Source organism: Pimephales promelas, chromosome 21 (assembly GCF_988280905.1).
Source record: "Pimephales promelas chromosome 21, fPimPro1.hap1.1, whole genome shotgun sequence".
Taxonomy (NCBI): domain Eukaryota; kingdom Metazoa; phylum Chordata; class Actinopteri; order Cypriniformes; family Leuciscidae; genus Pimephales; species Pimephales promelas.
Window position 1 is genome coordinate 26488383 of NC_142789.1, and position 19251 is coordinate 26507633.

Genomic DNA, 19251 nt, shown 5'->3' on the forward strand with positions numbered 1-19251 from the left:
CACCCTCCCTTCAGAGTGTCTTCAATATGCCTCATCCAAAACACTTGAACTCGCACAGCCAGAGCAAACAAAAGCGTAGTGAGACGCACCATTAATCAACTCATGTCTCAAAGCACATAACAGTACAATAATAATGAACATAAACAACTTAAAGAGCTCTTGTACTATCTGACTGAGCAGATTAGTGTTGATAGTGTTGCCATTGAAACGCATTTTAGTCACGAACCACTCCGAGTATACGGTACGACTTTCCATGAACTTCCAAATTATGGTAGTTAATAAGCTAATTGTTTTGGTTGCAGTAGGAACTATGGCTGCTGTTTTGGTTGTGCGGTGCTCGGTGACTGGCGTCTGTCTAATGCCTGATTCAGATTACACGATTTTTTTGTCTGTTGTTACAATAGTCACTGTGTGCGATTTTGACTCTTAAAATCTTGTCTTATAGTGGACAAGACACATGTCAGACTGACCAGTCATCGCATGCCGTTCGGCGCGCGTGATGTCATCGAGAAGGCGAAACTAGTAGCGAGTGACTTCCGGAAACGAACGTAAACAAACAATGGATGAAGCGGTGAGTGTTGTATTGGCTGTCCTGTGTTCAGAAAAAAGTAAAAAAATAAAATAAAATAAAGAAAACCCGACAATGGACACGTTCCTGGATTGCTCGAAGAGGACAGTATGGGCTGTCAATCCTCAAAGAGAGCTTGAGGTAAAATATTGTTTTCTTATATATTTTTACTTTTATTTTTGTTAGCACCATCATCTCTCTTTCGTTTCGCCATTTTTGAAAGTTGTGTACGGAAAAGCTTCTGTGCTCCTATTGGTTAACCGAGTCATACATGTGAGGGAACCGTCGTGGACGACCGTTAAAAATTAAACATGTTAGTCTTTTTGTCGTGATGTCGTGAAGCATCGCAGACGCGACGTAGGTTGTCGCCCACCATAGACATACACTAGACGTTACCTGGGGGTTCTAAGCATGCGTCAAAGCCGCCGCCATCTTGGAACAGGGGTCTTGTCATAGGAGTAGCTAGGTAACCCTGCTTTCTCTGCCTTTACTTCGAATTCATTGATGGTGGCGGACTTTTGTGCAGCGTATGAAGTTCACGGATGAAATCTGAACTAGGAAGAATGTTTTTAAAAAAAAAAAAAAAAATTAAAAATGTTTTCTTTCTTTCTGGAATCAATGATAAATACATGTCTGACCGTTGGAACAAACCCAAAAACCAAGAAAAATCGCATTCATGATGATTTATGGTGATTTTATTTGCGTTAGACCTGTGTCTACTTACTACATTGACGCTGATGCATTAAAGTGGCTCCCCTGTTTCAAGATGGCGGCTCTGTTGACGCATTCGTTTCTAATGAACTGCCGTATCCAAGGTGAGGTCTAGTGTATGTCTATAGTCGCCCACTATGACACATACTAGTGCAAAATGCCAGTGCAAAATAATTTATAAATGAATAAGTGTGACGATTCAGGGAGCAAATCTGCTTTCTTTGTCCCTCAGGCTACATATCCTAAATCTTAACAAATATATAATTCAATGAGTGCAGGTGATCCACACAAACCCCTCATCTTATCACCAGATATGTATCCAAACTCATATTAGACAGTATGTCCAAAATCGTGAGGAGTGGGAGTGTAGTGCATCAGTGTGGATGCACAGCGCCGCCACGCGGACAGACTAGGCAATGCACAGATGCTCGGTCCTCTAGCGTTGATGAAGGAGGGACCAGACTTCTGTTCAAGCTGGGAGAAGCGCAGAGGGAACTTCTCCTGCAGCTTGGCTTCTCACTCACTCCCTTATTTTGGACTTTATTGTGATTTCTGCTTTACCCAGTTCGGAATGTATGCTTGACAACCCTAAACAAAAATCAGCACTCGAAAAGTTCTCCAGATTTTCTGATCTTTGGTGGGTAAGTGAAGACTAACTTTTCTGTAACTTTGGCATTGCGTTTCTGTCTCTGATGAGTGGAAGTAATGCAGGCACTTATGCTATTTGTTGCACATTGTTCAGTTAGATTCAGTGCACTGTAAATTCTCACATCAATTTTCTATGGTTCTTATATTTGTTGAAAAACAATTTAGTGCATGCTGTATTATTAATTCCATAACTCCGTGTGTGTTGCATACGCTTATTCAAGTTATTAAACGTCGTAGATTGTCCTAGATAACAAATGTTTGCTGTGATTGTATTTGATTGATTTTAAAACGTATTTTAGATGATGGGAGGACGCATGTGTTTTATGACTAGCCATACTTTCACATATGTTTCATATTGTCAAGTGAAGTGGGCCTGAAATACCTGAATTTATGGTGTAATCAGTATGATTAACAAACATAGGCTACCTTAAAAACCAAATGTAAATGTAATGCATTTGCAATATGAATCGTAAATAGCAAATTTACAATACTTGATAGTCCATGTCATAATCACCTGTGCTATTTGGATGTAAGTTGTGGCAAGGTGCCATATTTCTGTTTTGTTGCCTATTTTATTTTAAACCGTACTCATTTGAACAAATGTGAAGGCCTAGAAGATGAGATAATGGTTTCAAATAAAATAACTCTTTCATCTGAGACAAAAGTTGTCTTACTTCAGGGACAATTTGGGGATTTGAAAGTCATTTTTGTCTTATTTGAGACATTTGATATTTACTGTAACTGTACAATTGTTTGGATTAATTCCAATAATTGATATCTGATATAAAGATGAAAACCCACCCCAGAAATCTATATAAGATTTATATTTTTATTTAATATTTATGCAGTAATTGCAAAGACTGCGATTGGTCCGTTTTTTTCAGTGCAGAGAAAAGTAACAGGCGTCTGTTTGAAGCTTCAGCAGCAGCCTGGACAATAATTCACACACAAATGACACTGAGAAACTTTATTAACCATTCCATTGAAAATACACAGTAAAAAGCTCAAATAACCTTGGATAATTATTATTGAGTCTATGGAGACAATTAGAAACAACTTCCGGTTGCATAAGCCACGCCCTTATTTTAAGCTTACGCTAACAGTGCCCGCCCACTGGAAGTATTTTTCCCATGGTCATTTCATTTTTAAGATTTTATTTTTGGAATTGTTTGACTTAATTGAGGGGCTGTTTACACGACACCGTTTTCAACTAAAAACGGAAAACTTTTTATGTGTTTTTGGCCTTTCATTTACATGACAATGGTGTTTTGGGGGCCTGAAAATGCTAACTTTTGAAAACGGGATTCTATGTGCAGGTTTTAAACGATACCATTATTGTCTCCAGGTAAACTACAAAAACGCAAATTTGTGAAAGTCTATAGGTCTATAGGCTCGTAGGTTTTCTTTACAAAGTGACATTGCCAACTACTGACTTGGCAGCAGAATACAGTGTTTTTAATAGTTTATAATATAGTTATAAGGTATATGAACCAAACCAACCAGCTACGAGGTGAATCACAAATTTGATTTGAAGCAACAACAAAAAAATCTGACAAAAACACCAAAGATACAAGATTGAGCATGGCTTTAATGAGAGAAAGAAATACACAATATAGAAATATACAACTATTGATTTAAAGATACATGAAACAATATATTTTTATGTCTATATTGCAAAATATGCATATCAAAAATATACTAAAAACTATTTGAAGACACTACCATGTTTTGTTCTTCTAATCTACATTATATTACACACAGTCCTACCAGTCCTAAGATTTTAAATGACTAACTAGTCACTAAATAAGTTATATAATGGTTGTCTTATTCGTCAAGCATGTAAACTCACAACTTTATGGGAGTTGTAGTCATTATTTAGGAATTTGTCTGCAACTTCCATTTTAAAACTCTTCAAAATTGAAGTTTGAGGTAGGACTGTGTATAATATATGTTGTAGAACAAAACATGAAAGTCTCTTTAGGTAATATTAGCCCATGACCCTTATTTTACTCATAAAATAAAACTCAAAATGCCTCAAAATGGTAATTATCTTCTAGGTTTTAGGACTACAAACTGAACAGCTGTAATGCCACATTACAACATTCAGAAACATGTAAAAACTCTTATTCTAAAGACAGTTGATTTTAAGTTAATACATATTGTAAGCAAATAAACTACCTTAGCTAATTTTCAAATTGAATTTTCTGAATTGAATTGAATTTATGGAAGTAGGTAATAATAATAAATTCGTAAAGTTTCAATGTGTGTCATTTTTAACAAGTAAAAGGAAAGTTTGTCAAGACAAACTGTGTATGTTGTGGAAGAACACTTCATTTCCCAGAATGCCATTGCCTCTTGAGTTTCCTCCTGTCTTTCAATTTTTTTATGGGTGTGTCCAACTCATGTTTCCATTTGACACCTAACTCTGTTTGAGCATTTTCAAGGGCACTTCTATAACATATGTGACACAAATCCAATTATATATTTTAAAATATTCTTAAGAATTTCTTAATAAATTCAATATTGTTCATTTGGTGTTCCAGTTTAGCTGTTTGTATGGCTGAAACTGAAATATAATTTATAAAATGTATGTAAATTTATATAGATTGTTAGTTCATAATTTCATGAATGTGCATCAGAGTACTTTCATTTAAAGTGGTAAAACGGTCATATTCCCCAATTTATGGCACTGCAGAAACATATTTTGCTCTCTTTATAAATGTGTGTTTAGGAAGGAGAATGAGGATGATGAGACTATCGATCCTCCTCCTCTTGTTTGTGGGCGTTCACACACAGGGCCAGACTCCAGTTGGCTCTTCTTGCACAAGTGAGTAAATGCTGGCTTTAGTAAACAGATTAATCTGCTTTATTATAATATGAATGTATTATTTCATTGCTCATTTCACAATTGTTTTATTTATTTATTATTTATTTATTTTAGGGGTGTAACGGTACACAAAAATCACGGTTCGGTACGTACCTCGGTTTTAAAGTCACGGTTCGGTACGTTTTCGATACAGCAAAAAGAAAGAAATGCCAGAGAAATTTCCTATTTGTTTAAAGAAAAAATATTTTTAAATAAGTGCGAGTTTTCCTAGATCTTGAAACTTTCAGGTTTATAAATGGGGGTCATCTTTGAAGGATGAACAAATAATGTTTTGGTCATCACATTAAAAATAACATTTAAATATATGTTTATTTATCTAATATTTGAATTTTGAAGTGCTGGAAAAAGATGTGTGAAGTACTTGAAAGCATTTCACCATTCCAGCCAAACTGGTTCCAGTTAGTGTTACTATATTAAATCCATGGTGAATGTTGCTGGTCTGTGGACGAAAGTATTACTAGTTCACAATGTTTCTCCTGGTTTCCATGACAGCGCTGAGATCTACGGTTAATAACGGAGAAATGTGATTGCTTCTCACTAGATCTCGCAGCGATGTTATTACCTCAGTGGCGAATTCAAATGTTTTCTTTACTGGATCTCTTAACGCTGTGTAACAGTGTTGCTTGATCGAGATCGGCTCGCGCTGCACAGATGTTGCTGGTCCAAACTGATAAACGATCCATGAAGCACATAACGAGGAGCGCAGTTTCGTTCTGCTTTCATTACGCTTGCCATTTGATGTTGCGCAACGTTGTGTTGGCCGTGTCAGCACGAATTTTGCCGGCAGGAAAAATGGTCCAAGCAACCGTTCGGTTTGTATGCGTACCGAACCGGAAGCCTCGAACCGAAACGGTTCAATACGAATACATGTACCGTTACACCCCTATTATTTATTTATTTAAGTTGAATTTGAAACAACAACAAAAACGTGATGCTCAAATGATCCAGAATCATGCAGCTCTAACAGAAATATTATTATTAAAGTATAACAGGGTAACACTTTATTTTACGTCCCCCAAACAACTGCGTAAGTAAACCGAAATTACGGTGTAATCAAGTTAGACAAGCCAATAAATTCAATAAATTACATACAAGCCATATATATATATATATATATATATATATATATATATATATATATATATATATATATATACATTTAATTTTCAACCCACAGACGTCAAAATTACCCTGTAAAATTGCACAAGAACATATTTTGACAGAAATGTGATGATTACTTTTATATACAACAGATGTACAATTTTTGCCTGGAATATATTAACAAAATAGGTACCTGTTTTAAAATTAAATAAAAAATTTAAAAATTTAGTTTTAAAATAATTACGTTATAAATAATTTGCTTGTATATCTGCTTGGTACCCCTTTATTACCCAAAACTCAACATATTGTTCCCTTATATACCTACACGGAGGTACACTATAATTAGAGAAACGTAGACCGTAATTTCAGTTCACTTACACTGCTGTTTGCGGGTCGTAAAATAAAGTGTTACCTATAACAGTTATTTAATATTATTTCACATTTTTTTTAGTGACTTGTGTTGCTGTGTGTGTGTTCTGTCCCTCCAGAAACAATCGAATGCCCAATCGACCTGTACTTTGTGATCGACACATCCGAGACCATAGCTCTGCAGGAGAACCCACCTGGCAGCTTGGTAGAAAGCATCAAAGAGTTTACCGAAGTCTTTGCTAGGAAACTAGAAGACGTTAACTACAAAGGTTCAGTTCAGATCAGCTGGTCTGTAGGAGGCCTTCACTTCTCCCAGCGGCAGGAGATCATCAGCACCATCACCAATAAGAATGAATTCATCAGGTTGCTCAAACCAATCAAATACCTGGGCAAGGGCACTTATATTGACTGCGCCATCACCAACATGACCCAACAACTCGTCCGCTTTCCATCCAAACCCAATGCCAAGCGCTTTGCGGTGGTCATCACAGACGGTCACGTGACAGGAAGCCCATGCGGCGGGATTAAAGTGGCGTCGGAACGAGCGCGCGATGAGTTCATTAAGATCTTCGCCGTCGCGTCGTCCAGGAACCTGGAGGAGACGGGACTCAGGGAGATCGCTAACTCGCCGGCAGGAGTTTATCGTGATAAATTCATGGCGGTCGATCTCACAGGAGTGCGGCCTCTCTTAGTGACATCAACAATCGACCGCATTTATAACACAATGGTAATGCAATGCGTTTCAGTGGCATACTGATCTGAAATGATGATACCGGATCATTTTCAGATGCATTTAATGATAAAATGAGATTATTTAATATTTTAATAATCTTCTTTCTCTCTTACAGCTTCATCTGGCTTATCAAGAGGTGAGATCCCTATCAGTGTATTGATTTAAAACAAAAAAAAGTATAGAGTGGCAACATGTTGCATCACTTTCCTCAGACGGGTTCCACAGAGGAACCATTTTTGAGTTCCCCGAAGAACCTTTCAGAGAACAGTTCTTCCAAGAACCATTTTTTTTTCAAGCATTTGATAGTCTACTAACCTTTTTAGTGCAATGGAGAGATTCCATGAATGTTAAAGGCTCTTAATGGTACCACCAATGCCAATAAAGAACATTTATTTTTAAAGTCCCCGTGAACTGGAAGTTGCAAACGACTTTTCTCCAGTGTTGTGACGTATTTCCGAGAGAAACGGAATACTAAATGAGGCAAAATAGTGGGCGTGGCTTTTTTTTCCAACTAGCACCTGATTGGATCTAGAAAAATGGGTGTTTCATTCTGAAATGGAGGATGACGCAAGTTTACACACGCTGTCAATCAATGCTCGATCGGCGCTCGCAAATACACAGTAGCTGTCAGTTGGAGGGGCGTGGTTGTGGTTGTTAAGGACACACCCAAACCGTAAAGCCTACGTCATCGGGCAAGGTCCTCCAATGCAGAGGGGAGGGGCATTTTCAAAATTTGATTAAAGATTACGAAGCCAAAATTTTTTTGTGTGTGGATTGACTTGCATGTATGAATTGTTCACCACAAAACGATCAATTTAGGCAAACAAAGTAAGTATGGTCAATTTTGATTTCATTGGCTGATAGGTAGGGTTGGGTATCGTTTGAATTTGAATGATTCTGATTCCGATTCCTTGTTTCGATTCCGGTTCCCAACGATTCTCGATTCCGATTCTTTTAAGAGGCGGGGTCAAAAAAGTTTAGCTAACCTTGCTAACCAACGGTCTTTCTGAAGGAAATACTCCTTTTGTCACAAATTTTGCATTTTGCCGAGATTTCGTTATTTTTAGAAAAGTGAAGCCACACTTTGGACCGCCGACGTAAGCTACTCATGTTCGACTCGCGCAGTTATGCCAACACTTCCGGTAGTCTATCGAAACTAGGAATCGAAATTTTAACTTTTGAACGATTCCGGGAAAAATTAAAAGTTAGTCCCGGTTCCAATCGATACTCGATTCTCGATACCCAACCCTACTGATAGGTCTACGGAGGTTTTCTGTCATTCTCCCAGAAAATAGAATAGAGCATCTGGACTTTATTATCCTCCTCATAGCTTTATCTAATAAGTGACTAAACATCTTTAAAAAAAAAAATTGATTCTCATGATTTCTAACTCAAATTCATCATCATTTTCCAGTGCTACTCTACAAAATGTTTGGAGACTACAGGCCCTCCAGGTCCAGCAGGACACAGGGGACAGAAAGTGAGTATCTCATAAAACTATAGTAAAAAAGACTAAAATATTAAGTAAACAGTTAAATTCACTGTTGATCTGGTGCCTTGATTATTACAGGGAGCTAAAGGAGATAACGGCGACCCTGGCCCTAAAGGTCAAAGTGGACGTCCTGTGAGTACAAACCAGTTTTCATGAAAGCATTTGGTAAAATACTAGTCCACTTCAATCAAAGACTATACTAAACCTAATATGTATTCAGTGAATGCTATTTGTATTAACTCATGTCAAAACCTACAGGGAGATCCAGGTATTGAGGGACCCATTGGACATCCTGGACCTAAAGTAAGTTCTTCACAATTCTTGTGTGCAATGAAATGTCATAGAGCAAAATATATTCGGTCAGACCAATTAATCTGCACATATTTGGCTATTTTGACATTATTGGCATTAACTGATAACCATATTTGCTTCGCTGATAACCAGAAAGGACGGAAGGCTCAGACAGCCTTGATATTGTGTTAAATACATTCAGCATTTCATTTCAAATGTTGTGTACATCTAATTAGCTGTCATTCAAATATATCATGTATATATCAGCATTATCGCACTTGAAATGTACTATTTGTAACCATTCTACTGTTTCTTTTCTCTTTTAGGGAGAGCCTGGTATCAGAGGAGAAAAGGTATAGTTTCTCAAAGTTATCTGTTAGATCTGATAAATATGGTTGGCATATTGATTGTGTACCAAAAACTTACTTTTGTTTATTTTATGGAAATTATCTGTTTTTAGGGAGAAATTGGAACACAAGGGAAAAAGGTAAGTTTCTCATAACATTTACTGATCACTTTATATTGTCTCTGAATAGAGGGAATGCATTGATGTCACTTTCCCGCCGGAACAACCCCCCTCAGCCTGACTGAGTGGCAAAAGATCTGCTGCGTGACTGGATTTAATAGGGAAAACTGAGAAAATGCGACTTAAACGAACAATTTTATCAGTTTAAACTAAATGTTGGACTCAATATAGTGATCCATGGGTATTGACATGCAGCCAGGAATCGTGTTGCCTGACATTTATGTTTGCCTGGTTTTGACACCGTGGAAATAAAACCAATATAAACCTAAACATAAAGCAAATTTGCCTGAACGCTTTATATAAATAAATACAATATAGGTAGGTCTAAATCCGGGTGATCACTTATATCAGTGTTATATAAAGCCTATATATATCATCATAGCGTCCACCCCTAAAACTTTATAGTTTTTTTGGTCAGTGTTTATTATAAAACATCCAATAATACAGAATATGCAGTGATAGATATTTAATTGATAAGTTGTTAATATGGGTATGGTTTTACACCTAAAATCAGCATATTGACACAAAATGATAACTTCAAATCCACCTTTCGCTGACTGGAGTCCAGTTGTTTCTGTGAATTGCAGCGATCCATTTGCTCCTCTTTCTATAGCAGTCTGTAAAAATATACCTCCGATTTTTATCAAATCTAGTTGTACAGTCAATCGCAAAGCTCTTTCCCACTTTACATGTGTTGTGTTTGATTTCCGCGGCATTTACGCTGAAAACAAACACAGCCGCTCAGTCTTTTTGCCACTCACTGTGAGTAACTGCAGGCACTCCGGCCGACGGTGACGTCACACGCATTCCCTCTGTACAGAAACTTCCATGCAGGATGTATTTTGAAATATTTACAGAATATTTTTATTCTAATAGGGTGTTGCAGGAATATCTGGCCGCAATGGAACGGATGGGCAGAAGGTTAGTTATGGTAAATGTGGGGTATACTCAGTGGCGTAGCGGATGGGCTCGCACTGCGGATGGGCTCCGCATGTTGTTATATCCACTGTTGACGGGGACGCAATTTCTACTGAGTGGGACCAACCACCAAACCCCCCTCTCCGGGACACGTTTACTACCGGGACCATGGAAAACCATTTCTACCGAAGGGAACCGCAGATTTAAGCCTGCGGATTTGCGCTACGCCACTGGGTAGACTCAAAGTGAAGTTTGGATAACACATCATAAAATATACATAAACATAATAGAAATGCAAATAAAAAAGTTAATATATATATATATATATTTTTTTTTTACAGGGTAAAATTGGCAGGATTGGCGCTCCTGGCTGCAAAGGTGACCCGGGTGACAAGGTGTGTGAGTCTTTTCTTTTGAATATATGGTACTTGTGTTATACAAGTCGTTTAATATCAATTAATGAATATGTCTTTCACAGGGTCCTGATGGCTATCCTGGAAGTGTTGGAGAATCTGGTCTTCCAGGGGCTCCGGGTGAAAAGGTACCTGATAAATTACGGATAAAAATAATATTGACATTTAAAAGCCGTTTTAGTTTGAAGCGTGATGGTTTCTCACTTTGTTCTCAGGGGGATCCAGGTCGTCCAGGAAGACCAGGTCCACTTGGCCTGGCTGGAGATCCTGGACCCAAAGTAAGATCTCCTAAGCACAGAGATTACACTAAGATTGCCCGTCAAACATTTGGTAATGTATCTCTGACGCCCCCTACAGGGAGAGAGAGGAAGCCCTGGATCGCCTGGAATTCCTGGCCAGAAAGGACCTCCTGTGAATATCTGTTTTGATTAATGTTTTTATTTTAAATCAATTTTGATACAATTTTATAATAATTTTTATTTTGTTTTATAGGGGACAGCTGGAGGACCTGGACCTAAAGGCGACAATGTGAGGAATAGGCTTTTGGACATGTAAAAATTACAGTAGGTTGACCTGTGTCTGAATTGTAATATCTACCATTGCATTTTTAGGGAAGAAGAGGAGAATTTGGACCTAAAGGCAGCACTGGACCTAATGGGCCGAAAGGAGACAAGGTCAGTGTTTGGGTTCTCTCAAAATATTGTAAAATAATGTTTAGGAAGTTGCTCTTTTCCCATTGTAAACTCAGATTACATGAGAGGAGGCAATGTTATTTTAATGTAATGTTATTTGTAATAATCGTTTGTCAGGGTGAACCAGGTGCCGAGGGACCCAGGGGTCTAGCTGGGGAAGTTGGCAACAAAGGATCCAAGGTAATTCGATAATTTTGTAATTCTGCTGCTTAAGTACTGAAAAAAAAAAAAAAAAAACGATTTTTAATGGTTTTAAGGTGGACATGATTAAAAAATATATTTGTTTTTGCTCTTGTTTCTAACTTCTAGGGTGATAATGGACTTCCAGGACCTAGAGGCCCACCAGGAGCTCCTGGAGAAGCAGGCAGAAATGTAAAAAAAAATAAAATAAAATGTCAAGTCATATTTTCCTCACAGTACACATTGACTGAAAGAGTCGGAAACTAAAGGCGGCTGCCTTGTTGTATCACTCCCCAGTCAGCTGAACTTATTTAGATAGAATTGGTAATGAACTATCTCCATTATAGGGTTCCCTTGGTGACCCAGGTGATTCTGGCCCTAGAGGTGATCCTGGCCCTCCAGGACCAAAGGTACATCACACACACACACACACACACACACAAAGAAGTCTAATCATATTAAAATGGTAATGTTACAATGCTTGTCTATCTATGTCTATTATAAAAACAAAATGTTGCTTCTCTTACCATAGGGTGATACTGGCAGACCTGGATTCAGCTATCCTGGACCAAGAGGACCTACGGTACTGTAATAAGTCAAATTTGTACTAATCTGAAAGTTATTTCAGTTCACAGAGCTTTAGATCTCATTAGAGTTTAACATTTTGTATAATAAAAACAGTTTTTCCATGCCATATCAACATTATTTCTGCCATTTATGATATAATATATATTTGTTCTACAGGGTGACAGGGGTGACAAAGGTGCACCTGGACCCAGGGGAAGTAGAGGAGACTGCGGACCAAAGGGCGACCCAGGTATAAAGGGAACTCCAGGAGAGCCGGTAAGCAAACGGCATGAAACGGCAATTGTGACTGTCTTTTCTTCTTGATTGTAACGTATATCCGAGGGAAACGGCTTCTCTAACAAGAACGATGTTGGGTGGGTCTTGATTTTGTCCAATGGGTACTGATTGGATGATTGTGGTTTGCTATTGGTTGTTTTATGTGAGTCACAGGTTGGCCCGCCCTCACACCCTAGTTATTTGGATTACAGATTACGAGGGCACATGGTTTTATTTTATTTTTTAAATAATGATGTGCACGGATAAATCCTATTTTTTTAACTGCAAGATTCCAATAAACAATTAGAATTGTCTATTTTGATTGATTTCATGGTGACTTTAAAGTTAACAAGAAATTCAATTTCAAAACAAATTTACTTCCTTATTGTATAAATTATTATAAAAATAATAATGATAATATTTCTTCATTGTGTTTCAGGGAGAGCCCGGACCCTTTGGAGAGCCTGGACAAAGGGGGCCTAGAGGAGATGGAGGAAGAGATGTAAGCTTCATTTTTAGTGCATATTGATATATCTATTCAGAGCTTAAATAACAGTAAATGGCAACATCAGTCACTTAAATGATGTCTTTAACAGGGTGATTCTGGACCAGAGGGAGATCCTGGCCTTACTGTAAGCATTAACATTCAGATTTTCTAATTAAATAATACGCACATAATTACTTTAGGGATGAATGTTGAATCCATTTTATCAGGAATGTGATGTGATGAACTACATCAGAGAGACCTGTGGATGCTGTGGTAAGATTCTTATAACATTTCAGTAGAGATGAATGAATAGCTGCGGTATATTTGCTTTGGTCACAAAACTTTCTTGTTCATTTCAGATTGTGAAAAGAGATGTGGTGCCCTGGATATTGTGTTTGTGATTGACAGCTCTGAGAGTGTAGGCTTGACCAACTTCACCCTGGAGAAGAACTTCGTGATCAATACCATCAACAGACTGGGCTCAATAGCAAAAGATCCCAGTTCTGAAACAGGTAAAAAGACATTGTGTTTCTGTTTGTCCTGCATTTTAATAATCTGTTATTAGCTTTTAAAGGGATACTTCACCATTTTTTTTCATATTAAACTATGTTATTCCCTTAACTACACTCTCAGAAAAAAAGGTACAAAAGCTGTCACTGGGGCTGTACCTTTTCAAAAGGTACACTTTTGTACCCAAAGACTGCGTATTGGTACCTGCGGTACATATTATTAGCACCTAAAATGTACATATTAGCACCTGAAATGTACAAGTTAGCAACTAAAATGTACATATTAGCAACTAAAATCTACATATTAGCACCTAAGATGTACATAATAGCGCCTGAAATGTACATATTAGCACCTAAAATGTACATATTAGCACCTGAAATGTACATATTAGCACCTGAAATGTACATAATAGCGCCTGAAATGTCTATATTAGCACCTAAAATGTACATATTAGCACCTAAAATGTACATATTAGCAACTATAATGTACATGTTAGCGCCTAAGATGTACATATTAGCACCTAAAATGTACATATTAGCCCCTAAAATGTACATATTAGCACCTGAAATGTACATATTAGCACCTAAAATGTACATATTAGCACCTGAAATGTACATATCAGTACAATAACATAGTTTAATATGAAAAAACAGTAGAGTATCCCTATAAATACATTTAGTAGCAATGCAGAAGTGGTTAAATGTAATCAAACACACTTTGTATTTGGTAATAAGGGACTCGAGTCGGCGTTGTCCAGTACAGTCACAACGGGACATTCCAAGCTATTCGCCTCAACGACTCCAAGATCGATTCTATGTCCGCCTTCAAAGATGCTGTGAAGAAGCTCGAGTGGATCGCTGGGGGAACGTGGACGCCTTCCGCCCTGAAGTTCGCCTACGATGTCCTGATTCGCGACAGCCGTCGTGCGAAGGCTAACGTCACAGTGGTTGTGATCACAGACGGCCGGTATGACCCCCGTGATGACGACAAACTGCTCAATTACCTCTGCACGGACACAAGCATTGACGTGAATGCCATCGGTATCGGTGACATGTTCGACCAGCCGGAAGAGAATGAAAGCTTGAAGTCCATCGCTTGCAGAAAAGATGGAAGGGTCATGGGCATGAGGCGTTTCGCCGATCTGGTCGCAGAGGATTTCATCGATAGGATCGAGAACGTACTCTGCCCAGGTGAGTCTCGAGACCTGGCCTGACTGTACAAAGTTTGTCTGTTTTTTATATCTAAGATTATAATAATAGGGCTTTCTTTTCATCACTTTTCTTGTCTTTATTTGGATTAGATCCGGTGATCGTTTGTCCAGATCTTCCATGTAAAAGTGGTAAGTGTAACTTTCTAATTTGTCCATTCCCAAAAGAGGAAGGCTTGAAAAGAATTCCTTTGAGCGAGTCAGCTAAACGCACAATGATCAGCGCAAAAATTCGCAAACTCACATCAATTGAAACAGCATCTAGAGGGAGCCAGTTGCTACTGTAGGAGCTAGGCCCCTAAAACTATTGTTTCAACACTCACTTGCAGATGATGCCCTTGCAGAGGAGTGGAAGGACAGTCCCATCCCAACCACTCTACTAAGCATCTCAGACTTAATGAACAATCTACAAGAGGCCAAACACCCTGATACCTACACCAAGGCTGTAGCTACATTGGCTTACGCAGCCCAGATGGCTAAACAGACCCCTGAACCTGACAAACAGAGATGGACCGATCTGTTCATTGACTCGTTTAGATTGATCTATTCTGAGATGGGAGACCCAAACAAAGCTCTTGGCTTGTGTTAGGAAGCATGAGATTGGGCATTTCCCCTCAAAATTTCATTGGTAGCTTGACTAGATGAATATAGTAGGAAGCACTTGGCCTCGCTGTAGAATTGTGCTTAATAAGGATGGTTAAGTAAAAAGCTAGCTGGTCTATGCATGAATGTAGTTTTTGCGTTAAAAGTAATCGAATGCAGTTGCTAATACTTCTCTTAAAGATGCAATTTGCAAGAAACTAGCATGTTAGCATCATGGCCAGTTAACAAAAACTTCTTTGCTAACCTCTGCTAAAAACAGTTCCCTAGCTACAAAAATGTGAAATGCAACCTTTGCCTCTTGACATTGATGCCTGCTGCTCGGTAATAATTGTTTGCATTCAGATTTGCAAATGAAGAGAATAGAGGAACAGATTGTTCAACACTTTGCTTGCATAGCATGCTAACATTAGCTTAGCCTAGTTAGCGTAAATCCTCAGGGTTTCTAGGATTTGAAGGGATTTTTTTTTTCACATAAAAAAGACAATTCTGTCATCATCTACTCAATCTCACCTGTGTGACTTTCTTTCTTCCATACAATGAAAACATATAGCGACCAGGGGTTGTAAAGCTCTAGAAAGGAAAATAACACCTCCATATAAGTGTCTTAAAAGTAGTACATGGAAAGGTCATAAAGGTTTGAAATAACATGTAATGATGACAGAATTTTTATTTTTGGTTGATCTATTCATTTAAAGGATTAATGAACAATTCATTTTCATTCTATATATTCATTTCAGTTTTGCACTTTGCACATTAAGAGTTCAGTAGCTTCTCATAGTTTGAAAGCTTTTTACCGCTGCTTTACCATTGTTGACCTTCAAAAGCCCACTTTATTGTACGCAAATATTTTTTTTTTCTAAATTGCCTTACCACTGTTATAGCATTCAGTTTTATTCTTAAAAATAGTTTTCTTTTTAAATGTATTAAGTGTATTTCACAAAATAATTGCCCCAAGAGTTAATGATTTTTAGGCAACATAAATCTTTAGAGAGTATATAATTCTAAAAGCATGTCTGTACTGCACAATGGCAGTTAAAGGAGCTGTATGCAAGAAATTTATTTCAATTAATCATAAATTGTTCTTGGTATGTCACTAGACATTAAGAAATCATGTTCATTTCAAATCACTGACAACAGTTGTCCGGCCAGGATATTGTCATTTAAATAGTGAAGTCGCAGCCCTCGACTGGTGTTGATGTGACCAAGTTGTGTTTTGTTCTGATGCGTCACCCTCCACCGATCTACCAATCACAGATTCAGTAGTGTTGCGGCATTCGGGTTGCCAGCTCTTCTCTAGTTACCACAACTGAAGATACAATCGGAATCGGAAAAAAAAATTCTAACGTTGCGAAACCCCCAAAAACTTGTTATGAATCCGAAATATTTTGTTACAATGTCCGAAATAAATAATTAACAGGAAAAAAAACTCACTGTGTAGGACTCGTCACTTGCAATTGGAGCTTCTTTTAGCAGCCTACATTCCTGCTGAAACCAGCAGCATATCTGGCAACCTCGAGTCATGGGGGACATACTAATTTGAAAGTGATTGCAGTACCAGTTTTGGCCACAATCTTGCATATGGCTCCTTTAAGTCATACTTTTTGTAGCCTCCTTGAGCAAACATTAACGGCTATTTATGTGACATTTATTGCATGATTGATGATTATCTCAGTGATTTTTTTGGAGAATGGAAATACACATCAATGTGAATTAGCTATGTACATCTGTGCATGTGAGTGAAAAAAAAAGATTTCTGAGCTATATGGACTATGCACAATTCAGTGAGAATATTTTTTCAGTTTGCCATTATGGTAAATAATGAGTTTTTTTCTTGGTAATACAATTAAGTATTATATTTATATATATGAAACTGTATATCAGAAATGTGCAATGAAAAAACGGCAAGCTCTCGAACTGCAAGAAATGCAACTTGTAACAAATAAATATCTTTAGCAATGAAATTATTTCTAGGTTTATTTACTTTTAAACCAACTTTATCTCAATGTAACATTTTATTCTGCACAATTAATGAAACAATCGGTGCATTCAAATTCGCATACTGAGTAGGTAAATCATTAAAAAAGTGCATTCTATATAGTATTAATATGGGTAGTATGAATTAAATTTACATAATCATAACAGTTAAGAAATAATTTATATACATCAATCAATTCAAGTAATTACATAAAATAAAAACATGTGACTTGACAGGGAACATAATACACAAAAAAGGGGGGTAGAAGGTATCGTAGAAGAGTTTTGTTTTTAATCTGGATTTAAAAATAAAGATAGTGATTGAGATACTTCAAATATTGGTGGAAGTTGTAGGTCATTCAGGTACTTTTCGCCTACTTTTTTTCGAATGCTGTGTATTCGGACATGCTACTCTGTTACCGTACCGTACCGTTTTGATGTCGAATGCTGCGAATGTTTTTTCAATAATTTTTTATTGTTTCAATTCAAGCTTGAAGTACCACCTAAATCCAAAGCATGACAACCTAGATATTAGATAATCATTGCTGTTTTTGTATTTTATAGAGCCAGCCGTAGCCAACTGCATCCAGCGGCCGGTTGATATCATCTTTATGCTGGATGGCTCGGAGCGCATGGGCCAGGAGAATTTCCGCTATGCACGCGAGTTTGTGGAAAATGTCGCTAACCGCCTGACCCTAGCCCGGTCAGATGACGATGTACGTAACGCCAGGGTGGCTCTTCTGCAGTTTGGCGATGAAACCCAACACGAACTGGCCTTCAAACTTACCAACAACTTCACGGTCATCTCTGATGGCCTGGCCAACATGAGGTACCTGGATTCTACTTCCAATGTGGGAAGTGGTATTATCTACGCGGTCGACAACATTGTGGGCTCCCGATTGAATAGACGAAATGCCGAGCTGTCTTTCGTCTTCATCACTGATGGGGTCACCAACAACAAGAACCTGGAGGAAGGCATTAGCTCAATGCGCAGGGTAGAGGGCGTTCCCACAGTGATTGCCATGGGCAGCGATGTCGACAAGGAAATCCTGGCAAAGCTTTCACTAGGAGACCAGACGGCCATTTTCAGGGGTCAGGATTTTGGCCATTTGAACAAAGCCAGCTTTTTTGAGCGATTTGTGCGGTGGATCTGCTGAGGGGTTGGGAGGGTTTTTATGAAAGGGGGGGATTGGTGTGTCATAGGGTTCAGCACAATGCTTAGAGTAGAACGGATGCATTTTATCCATCCCAGACTAAAACACAGTGGGCTGACACTATGTTGCTGTCTGGGACACTAAATCTATGCAGTTTATGCACATATATTGTGGCAAAAGAGGTAAAAATGCACATCATTATTGCTGAAATGACAACTTAGGAAGACATCAGCCTGAACTCAATGATGCACCAGTGGAGATGAGTTTTGGGTACAGGAAGACACTGCAGTAAAACCAAGAGGTCAAGTTACTAGTAACACTCCAAAGATTATGTACTGAATGTGTTATTTTGATAAAGTTGCAATTGTAGTTTTTTATTTCTGTATTTTAATGCTGAAAGGCCTCTTGCTTTATTTTTGTTTGATATATTCCTCAACACAAGGTGCTAAACCAGAGTAAGACTGGAGTATTTTTTCCTGTATATCGTTATCAGATGCACATTGGTTAAAAAGTGCACTAATTCAGGGGTACAAGAAGTCGACAAATACACTCTCCACATTCATTCTATATCACCCTTATGTCTAAAAGCATTGTTACATTTTTAAGCCATTGACTGAAAAAGGGCCTGCAGTTGCTACAATAAATCTATGCCACCTACCAAAACACATGCATAGGAGTCCAGTGTTTTAGATTAAATATTTGCTTATAGTGAAATATAGAATTTTTCTTCACCTACATTTTAATGTAAAGATTAATTATAAGACTATTAGCACTGCAATCAGTCATTTAATTCCAAGAACCACAATTTGACATGCTGTTGAACACTTGAATGATTATTTCCATAGTTGCTGTCAAACTTAAATTGAAGTACAATAAATCAAGCTGTGGTAACACAACTGAGGCGTCTGTGGTTTTGTTCAAGATACAATATTACGTCAAAGCCA

At 37.9% G+C, this 19251-nt stretch overlaps 1 protein-coding gene across 2 annotated transcripts; it reads left to right on the plus strand.

Moving 5' to 3' along the window:
- Positions 1-1743: 1743 nt before the first annotated feature.
- Positions 1744-19203, plus strand: col6a2 (collagen, type VI, alpha 2). Of its 2 annotated transcripts, none has more exons than XM_089124989.1 (28): positions 1744-1920; positions 4659-4754; positions 6404-7011; positions 7133-7153; positions 8432-8497; positions 8588-8641; positions 8768-8812; positions 9127-9153; positions 9261-9287; positions 10203-10247; positions 10586-10639; positions 10723-10785; positions 10873-10935; positions 11015-11068; positions 11150-11185; positions 11269-11331; positions 11467-11529; positions 11659-11721; positions 11877-11939; positions 12062-12112; positions 12274-12372; positions 12812-12874; positions 12969-13004; positions 13087-13132; positions 13219-13371; positions 14104-14559; positions 14670-14708; positions 17718-19203. In XM_089124989.1, exons 2-28 carry the CDS (start codon positions 4667-4669, stop codon positions 18308-18310), a joined length of 3039 nt encoding a protein of 1012 aa, XP_088981115.1. In that variant the 5' UTR covers positions 1744-1920; positions 4659-4666; the 3' UTR covers positions 18311-19203. The 2 variants fall into 2 exon arrangements, with proteins under 2 accessions (XP_088981115.1, XP_039529639.2); XM_039673705.2 differs by having other exon boundaries at positions 1744-1916.
- The last annotated feature ends 48 nt before the right edge of the window (positions 19204-19251 follow it).

Excerpts from the sequence above, each read along its gene's own strand:
- col6a2 (XM_089124989.1), top strand. The coding sequence starts at position 4,667 with ATGAGGATGATGAGACTATCGATCCTCCTCCTCTTGTTTGTGGGCGTT. Across the intron at positions 8,498-8,587 it reads CAGGACACAGGGGACAGAAA|GGAGCTAAAGGAGATAACGG; the intron begins GTGAGTATCTCA and ends TGATTATTACAG. Across the intron at positions 12,373-12,811 it reads AGGGAACTCCAGGAGAGCCG|GGAGAGCCCGGACCCTTTGG; the intron begins GTAAGCAAACGG and ends ATTGTGTTTCAG.